The sequence below is a fragment of the Vitis riparia genome, chromosome 4, assembly GCF_004353265.1.
Source record: "Vitis riparia cultivar Riparia Gloire de Montpellier isolate 1030 chromosome 4, EGFV_Vit.rip_1.0, whole genome shotgun sequence".
In the NCBI taxonomy this organism is placed as follows: domain Eukaryota; kingdom Viridiplantae; phylum Streptophyta; class Magnoliopsida; order Vitales; family Vitaceae; genus Vitis; species Vitis riparia.
Window position 1 is genome coordinate 24,195,671 of NC_048434.1, and position 8,419 is coordinate 24,204,089.

Here is an 8,419-nt window from a genome sequence, read left to right on the forward strand (position 1 = left end):
AAACCCTTATCGCAAAGCACAACCACTGGGGAGAATATGATCAAAAATGGATCAGAAAGAAGACCTTATTGAGATTGTCTTTATTGGGGGGACCAACAACCAAAAGCATCCAAAGGAAAGGGCTAGAAGTTATTTGGTTTGAGATGAGAGACGCCATTCCACAAAGCTCTGGAGAGTATCATTATTGGGTCTATAGTGCTTCTGAGTGAACTCTAACAATTCTGACCATTTGAAGTCCGGGTACTTCCTTGGCCCTTCTCTGACAATAAGCTCCTGTGGCGGACTCACCACCTTGTCGTCTTTCGGGCTCATAAAGAAGGTCAATGATCTTCTCTCTTTGTCCATGTTCACCACAGCCCTATGTATACAGCTCTTGTATTTTCCATTGGATAGTGCCTACACATGAAACCAACAAAGTATATAGTTAGGTCAATCCCATTTAATTATTCATCCTAACAAATTAACATAGAAAACATGCATGGTTGTATAAGATGGGGCTCTTCAGCCACTAAAACTTAATTTCAAAGACTACTTTCTCCCTTTTGCTCTTCCTGGCATATGGAAAATAGCTGTTAAGAGTGAACAGAATTACTGATCCTTTCAAAGATTAGGGGTGTGATAGTGAAAATAGCAGGAGTCCAGCTAACCCAGAGTTAAGAACCTACTTCTGGATCTCGTCTTAATGAAAAGCTTATGGAGGCTTTAATCTTCACATCTGATCGTTAATACCATGACCCACTTGTACCATATGTCGTTCATATTGAACCAATATCAATCGTAAAACATCATAAGTTGCATTATTACCAAGGAACATTAGTAAAGACAATAAGCTGTACGTTGGAGGGCAATTAAGATGAAGGCCTACCATGAAAGTGTCACCAATGTTAACCACCAGGGCACCCGGTCGAGGTTTGACAGATTGCCATTTGTTATCCACAAAAACTTCTAGGCCTTTAACTTGGTCTTGATGAAGAATTGTTAGAGCCACTGGGTCGCAGTGAGGGCCGGTGCCCATCACAAGGCCAGCTTCTTTGCAAGGTGGATAGGAGTTGCACCTCATAATTGAGTAACCATCTTCAAATAATTTCCTGTAGTAGGAACTATCCACATCCAAGCTAATTGCCAAGAGTTGCATAATCCCTAGAGACAGTTCCTTTAATGCGTCACAGTATTTCTGATAAATCCACCTGCCAAAAAGCAGAATAACTTCAAGTAAGAAAGCACAAACTAGCTAGTGTAATTACAAAATGCACCATATTTGTATGGTCTTACCCTATCTGTTCAAAGTCTTCACCTAAGGCAGTTTTGAAATAATCAGCTACCATGGGCTTGGAACCACTATCATAACAATAGACAAAAGAAAGTGTCTCCTTCCACGGCAGCTTAGAAGTGTACCGATCCGCATGCGCACCCGAATAACCTGACAATTCGCCAGGCTTCTTCTTGACACTGAGCTTCCTGCTCAATGGCAGCTTGAAGAAAACGCCCATGTCTTCCTGTGCAGCACGGATAAGATCTAGGTCGACGCCATGGTTGGTAACTTGGAAGAAGCCATGGTTCAAGCAAGCCATCCTGATAAGCTCAGCGGCATGGGCAGTTGCAGCCTCATCACCTTTGAAGAATCCATCCAAGTCTATCAAGGGTTCGTTAAGCTCTTGTTGGGTCCGAACTAAATCCGCATCAGGCCAAATGAATTCTGTTGGCAACTTCTCTTGTTTTTGCATCTTAGATGAGTCAAAAACCACACTTCCTTTTTTCCTCTCATCCTTAAGCTCCAGTGGAGGAGGCATGAGAATAGTTGAGGCACTCGAGTCCATTGATTGATCAGGAGAGACACCCAAAGGGGTTGGAACCAGAAGAAGCTATTTATAGGGAATATACGCAGATAAAAGAGTAAACAAGCTATTAAGCAACAGAAAGAAATAAGATGTTCATGCATGAAGAGTCAGAGGCGGTGAGAGAGTAAAAATCAAACAATCGAATAACCCCGCAGTAAGCTCTGTCCTTTCTCAGTCCCACCTGCCCTCTCCCCTAGCCATTAAAATTGCTTGTTCCCAATGAATACATTTTTTGTCCATACATTTAAACTCTCTTTTTTTTTTCATACATATTAAGCTGTGGATCTAATCATGAAAATTATTTTTAAAAAATATAAAGAAAAATAATAATAATAATAAAAAAAAAAGGTTATACATGTACATATGGAAAAATTATTAAGAAAAAATATAGATGTATTTTCAAATCTTCATCTTTAAAGAAAAAAATCACTGAGTTCAAACCCAAAAAATCCATCCTAATAAATAAAGAATAGACATTCTAAATTTGGGGTTAACTCCTTATATAAATGGCAAGAATGAGAAAGGCTACAGGCAGCTATCCATGCTTTCCAAGGTCTGTATGAGACCGAAATAAGAAGGATGTCAAATCTGGATGGGAATCAATTTCCAAATTCCAACACTTGTCCTGTACTGGGGCCATGTGACTCCCCAGCCTTCCTAATGCAAATGGCCAAAAAAAATATGTAAGACCTGCAGATCTTACTAATCCATTTTTCTTTGGTAAAAGAGACCTCAGGTTGGCCTCGTGCAACATCACATACCTCTCACTCTTTCATGGACACTACAATCAGAGGAAAGAGCCAGAAACAGTTCCTCTTCCTTCTCTTTCCTTCAATTTTTTGTTCTGAAATTTTTTTTCTAGGGTGTGCATGACGTACATATATAGGGTATGAAAGACATATCCAAGCGCATTGAATACGACAAGCAGATTGTCACATCAAACATAAGTAAAATCATAGAAGTGTTTGATATCCACAAAATTAAAGAAAAAACTGTTTGGTGAATCAAATGGAGAGTCTGATTACCTGAAGCAGGCCAATGTTCCTTAGCTTTGCAGGCGTTAGATGGATCGAGATTACTGCTCGCTCCTGTTTATAAGCAATTTATTTATTTATTCATAGGTGATGAGGAATTAAGGATGAACACTCTTTTCCCTTTTTGTTCTTCCTCATACCATAGAAAGATAGTCATAAATCACTCAATTTTTTTCTTAATCTGCTGTTTTTTCCTTCCATATCTTCTGAAATGGATTTTCCTTTTTCTTTTTAATTTCTAATTTTTAATAACTTTTATCTCAATTATTATTCACAATACCATTTTTACTAATATAACATTTTATATTCCTAAAGTACCCTCCTTATTCCTTCCTCCTCTCTCTCCTCTCCCCTCTCTTCTCCCCAACCTCACATTCCAATTGTACCCTTTTCTTATTTTCCTTTTTGTTGTCCAACCCCCACCCCACATTTTAGCATTATTTTTCTTTTATTTTTATCTTCCCTTTCATCTCTACCCACCCAGCCCCCCACGTAAACTTCATTTTTTTTTTTCAATTCTTTTATTTTTTCACACTCAATTGTTTTATATATTCTTCTTATATTTTAAATTAAAAAATGAAAGTGATAAATCTTATCTGAAAATTATCATAATATGATTAAATTTCGTCATTCATTATATTTTGTATGTGATTGATAACCTTAATCACTAAAATTTATGTTTAATATGTTAAGAGGAGGTTAGAGAGAGTTCTCTATCAAAAAGGGTATATTTGAAAAAAATATGACAAAAAAGTGTTAAGTTTAGCAAAAGCAATGTTGCAAATAGCAATCCCCATTTTTGCAAAACATTAAATTGAATTTCTTTTGTCAATTAAAATTTTTTGAATCCCTTTCTCAATTCTTTCCAAGTAAAACAACATAAATTAAATGTCATTAAAAAACTATATTGTTTTCCTTATAAAAGCTAACCTTCATCCCTTTTTTGACCACATTTTGATAAAAATACCCATAATTTTTTTCTTACAAAAATTATATATTTTTTAAACTTACATATAAATACTTGAAATAGTGAGAGACATTTATGTAAAAAATGATTTACTTTTTAAGCAAAAACATGAAAAGGTTAAATTTAGCAATACGAGATTATGTCATCCCTTTTAACCAATTAATTCATATTTATATTGAATAGTTATTAAGCAATAAAGCTCTCCTTTCAATTCCCTCTTAATTATTTAATTTTTAATATTTTAATAATTTTAAAAAATTTATTCCATGTAAAGTAAAAGATATTTTAGGCTACATTTATACCATATATTTTTTAAATTTAAAGCATTAAGGAAAAAATATTTGGAAAATATAGAAAAAAATACTAAACAAATATTTGGTCAAAAAGGCAAGAAAATACATTTTTCATTACTTTAATTTTCCTTTTTTTAAAACTTTTTTTTCAATCTAAACAAATATTTGGTCAAAACTTTATCTTCTTTCCCTAAGCCAAAAAGCAAGAAAAGCAAGGATAAGCAAGAAATAAACACTAGGAAGCATAATCATAATTGTTAATGAATAACATAAATAAATAAATAAATAAATAAATAAATAAAGCATGAAAAGGGTTTTTCATGAAAAATTGCTTTCAAGTTGATGGAGAATTAAATCTTGGTGCAGCTGAAAAACATATACATAAATGTGGTGGTGATTGTCTTAATTTCGATGCAAATGGGACCATGGCATAGTGCCCAAAGCCTCGAAAGTAACAGTATAAAAGACCTAAAAATAAAATCTCAACTGTCCTTTTCTACCTCCAATGGAACATAGAACAAAACATATCAAGGGATTCACGTGGGCTGATGGCCTCATTCCTTCTGAGCACAGCTTTTTATTGTGGAAGGGACTCAATATGTTTAGTGTGCATGTCTCCTTCATGCTCGGCCAACCTCATTGTCCCTACTATGACCCCATATCACGTGCCTTGCACCTGAATAGGTTTTGGAGGATGGGTCCATTCCTTTTGGCTTCATTACAAAATAAATTGTCACATTTCAAATTATTAATTACTGAAATGACATGAAATATAAGGAGTCATTTTTTGTAGTAGTTAATATGTCAAATATTGGCCACTCCATTCAAGTCTTTTTTTCATATCAATTCTTTTTTTCTTTTTTCTTTTTTTTTTTAAATAGTTATTTGATTAAAAGGGTGATTAAAATTTTAATTTTAAGAATTTAACCCTCCATAATTTTTTTGACCTCATTTCGACAAAAATACCCTTATTTTTTTCTTTTGAAAATAACATGTCTTTTTAAAACTTACATGTAAATACTTGAAATGGTAAAAAACGTTGATGTAAAAAGTGGATTACTCTTCAAGAAAAAACATGAAAATGGTTAGATTCACGACTATAGGAGATTATTTTACCCTTTTTAACCAATTTATTCTTTTTTAAATACTAATAAAGTGCATAAATATTACTTTCATGTTTCTTTAAACTCTATGTTAATTTAATAATTAAATCAACAATTTTCCTTTAAAAACCACTAATTGAAACTACTTCACTTTCATTGACACAAATTAATAAGCATTTTATTTGGGTTGAAGACTTTACAATTGAAGTTTAGATAAATAAGTTTCAAGTTTAATTTAGCACAAAGTAATGGTAGGATTAAAAACATATTTTAGTCATAATTAAGACAAAAAAAATGAACAAAGGACGCGTGAAAGCAACCCAGAGCAATAAAACAAGAAAAATTAGAAGATTCACAATTAGTTTACCCTTTAAAATATTTTGAAGGAATCTTGAAAGTCCTTTTATATAAAATAAAAAGGCAAAGGTTGAAGATTCAAGCTATAAATCCTCCATATCTACGGTTTTGGGATAATCCACTAAAGCATATAAGAGTGTGCTTCATCACAAATGTATAAAATAAGTGCAAGTGGTTATTGGTATAAGTATAATGTGAGTAGATAACAATGGATCACATAAATCTATGTAATCTTCTTTGATATTTAATTGACTTATTTTGGCAATTGATACTGTTGGGATTGAACTCTAGAAAGCATGACATGGTGTAATAAATATGAAATTTATTTATAAATTTATTTACCTATATTTTTTTATTTCCCATTTATTATCATCCATATGTGTTAATTCGTTATCTAAGTACACATGCTCATATCTCTTACATTGTATGACTTAGGAGCATTAAGTGTTGCATAGAGGATACAAGTCATGGGTTCCTTGTAAGTAGATAAGTTGTTCACAATCAGTTCATAAATTTGAGCAATTCAATAGAGATTGTAGTGCACTACCTCCTCATTGGAGGGATGACTTGTTTTGGCTGTTGAGATGAACTTCTCATGATGAGTGCACTAGTGTGTATGATTACACATTGGACAGAACCTATGGTGAATTATGATATCAAGCTATTGATTGTTGTGATTCACCAAACTGCTATGCTACATGGGCTCTCAACCTCGAGAGGATATTAAACATGTGCCAAAGTTAATAGGAAATCTTAAGGTGGTTACTTATCCCTAGGGATAAGGTCACTGTTGATGAAGGCTGGTGGTAACAAGTATTCTCAATAAAGATACCGTGATATATCATGGGATTGAGACAGTATGTCTTCTTAGGTGATTCAAAAGACATGATATCTAGAATATTGTGGCCATAACATTTCCTTTAGTGGAAATTTAACATATACTCTTTAAAATTAAAGTATGTCAATTGATCACATACTAAGTGAGATCTATAATTCAAGGATTAGAGAGATAATTTTGATAGGTAATAACACTACCTTGTTAGATTACAGACACCAATTCATGAGGAATCTACATGTAGTGGATAGTAGGTTTTGAACCCAAACTTTGTCTCATTGTAATTTACATATGGTGCTGAAGTGCAGTTGATTTTTAATAATGGGACGTTGAATCAATTTCAGAATTAGATTTTGAGGGAGCCAATACTCCTATGGGTCTTAGTAGTTCCCATTCGAGCTCATATACCTTGATGACACAATTTATGAGGATTAGCTCTAGGTTTAGTTTTGTGCATAAGGGCGTTTTCGTATTTACACGAGGTTGCACATGAGTTAGTTAACAAGTTCTTTGTATTTGACTAATTGATTAATTAGATAACTCTATAAGGTTAACTAATCAAATATGACCCATTTTGAGTTAGATTAAGTGACCTAAGCCCTTGGTGGGCTTAAGTCACTTAAGTCTAGTCGCGGAATCCTATAAATGCCTCTTTAGGGATAGGGTTTTCAAGAGAGTCATCTTCCACCTTTAAAGAGAAAAGAGTCATAACCTTCTCCGGTCCAAAGACCCACTTTTAGAGTGTCAAGATCGAGTTAAAGCTATTAGGCAAAAGATCTTGGGTGCACGAGACCTTTGAATGCTTCAAGTTTCAACTTTACCACGTGGATTTGATTTGGGAACATCCAAATCGAGGTATTGTATTCTCTTGCACTTTAATCTAGATTTTTTTGGGCAAAAAAATCATGCTTTGTTTTCGTTGCTTAGGATCTAGAGGCCTAGAAATTTTTCGCATGCACCTAACCTAATTCGAGTTTCCCTATAGATACACCTAGTTTTTACATTTGTAAATGTTCAGGTGAAACCTTGTCAATGGTTTTCCACATACATCTATCATCTGTAGTGTATTGATTGTGCTTTATATATTTACAATATTTTTAGATACTATTGGGTCAATGAATTGAATTAGCTACCAAATGTTCTTGAAGAAAAATTGATTTTCTATTTTATATATTAGATAAATTTAGTGGACTACATATTCATCCTCATTCTCTTAGATAGTATCTTTGAATAAAAAGATATGTCTACAAATGCTACTAGACCAAATTAAAAATAAAATAAATTAAAATTTTTACTTATTGCAATTGTTCTTGACTCATGTAATTTTTAAGAGAGGGATATTTAATTAACAGTTCAATATTCATTGAAAGAAATAACTAACCTAATTGGAAGGTTTAGATTGAATTTTTCTTAAACTACAAGTTGAGCATGTGAGGAATACAATATAATTTGAGTGGTTACCTCTAATGATTGTAGACAAAAATGGTAGATCTACTATGGAAATTAAACCTAAACAAGAATGGAATTTACTTAATGATGAGGTTGATGAAGCCAATGTCAAAGCCCTTTATTATATTTTCAATTGTGCGAGTCTTGATGAATTTTACAATATAACAATGTGTAAATATGTTAAGGAGGCTTGAGATATTTAGGGTATTACACATGAGAGCACTTTTGATGTGAAGTTGTGCAAAATAAAAATGTTAACTTAAAGAGGTTGAAACCATTGATTTTTATGTTGAGCTTAGTGAAATAATAAATTCAAATAAGAATGTTGACTCTTGGTTCAACATAAAATTTGTATGGTTTAATTGAAGGAAATATTTTGTGATAAAATTTTTATTAAAAAGAGTTTAAACTGGATTTATTGTTGAAACTTCTAATTCTTGAATGAAAAATAAAAAGAACTAACAACTGTATAACAATTAGGCTATCTCCACGGGGAACTTAAGATTAACAGTTCTAAAGGTAAAGATATTGAAATTTTCTTTT

At 32.9% G+C, this 8,419-nt stretch overlaps 1 protein-coding gene across 1 annotated transcript; it reads right to left on the bottom strand.

Annotated features, from left to right (window-relative positions):
• Positions 1–26: 26 nt before the first annotated feature.
• Positions 27–3,039, bottom strand: LOC117913202 (gibberellin 20 oxidase 2-like). The gene is made up of 4 exons (XM_034828169.1): positions 2,864–3,039; positions 1,273–1,862; positions 866–1,187; positions 27–396 (listed from the first exon to the last, which is right to left on the bottom strand). The coding sequence occupies exons 2-4, from the start codon at positions 1,815–1,817 to the stop codon at positions 130–132; spliced, it is 1,134 nt and encodes a 377-aa protein (XP_034684060.1). The 5' UTR covers positions 1,818–1,862; positions 2,864–3,039; the 3' UTR covers positions 27–129.
• Between the last annotated feature and the right edge of the window lie 5,380 nt (positions 3,040–8,419).

Coding starts and splice junctions, on each gene's coding strand:
- LOC117913202 (XM_034828169.1), bottom strand. CDS start 1,817: ATGGACTCGAGTGCCTCAACTATTCTCATGCCTCCTCCACTGGAGCTT. Junction 1,188..1,272: donor GAAGACTTTGAACAGATAGG/GTAAGACCATAC, acceptor GCTTTTTGGCAG/GTGGATTTATCAGAAATACT. Junction 397..865: donor ACATTGGTGACACTTTCATG/GTAGGCCTTCAT, acceptor TTTCATGTGTAG/GCACTATCCAATGGAAAATA.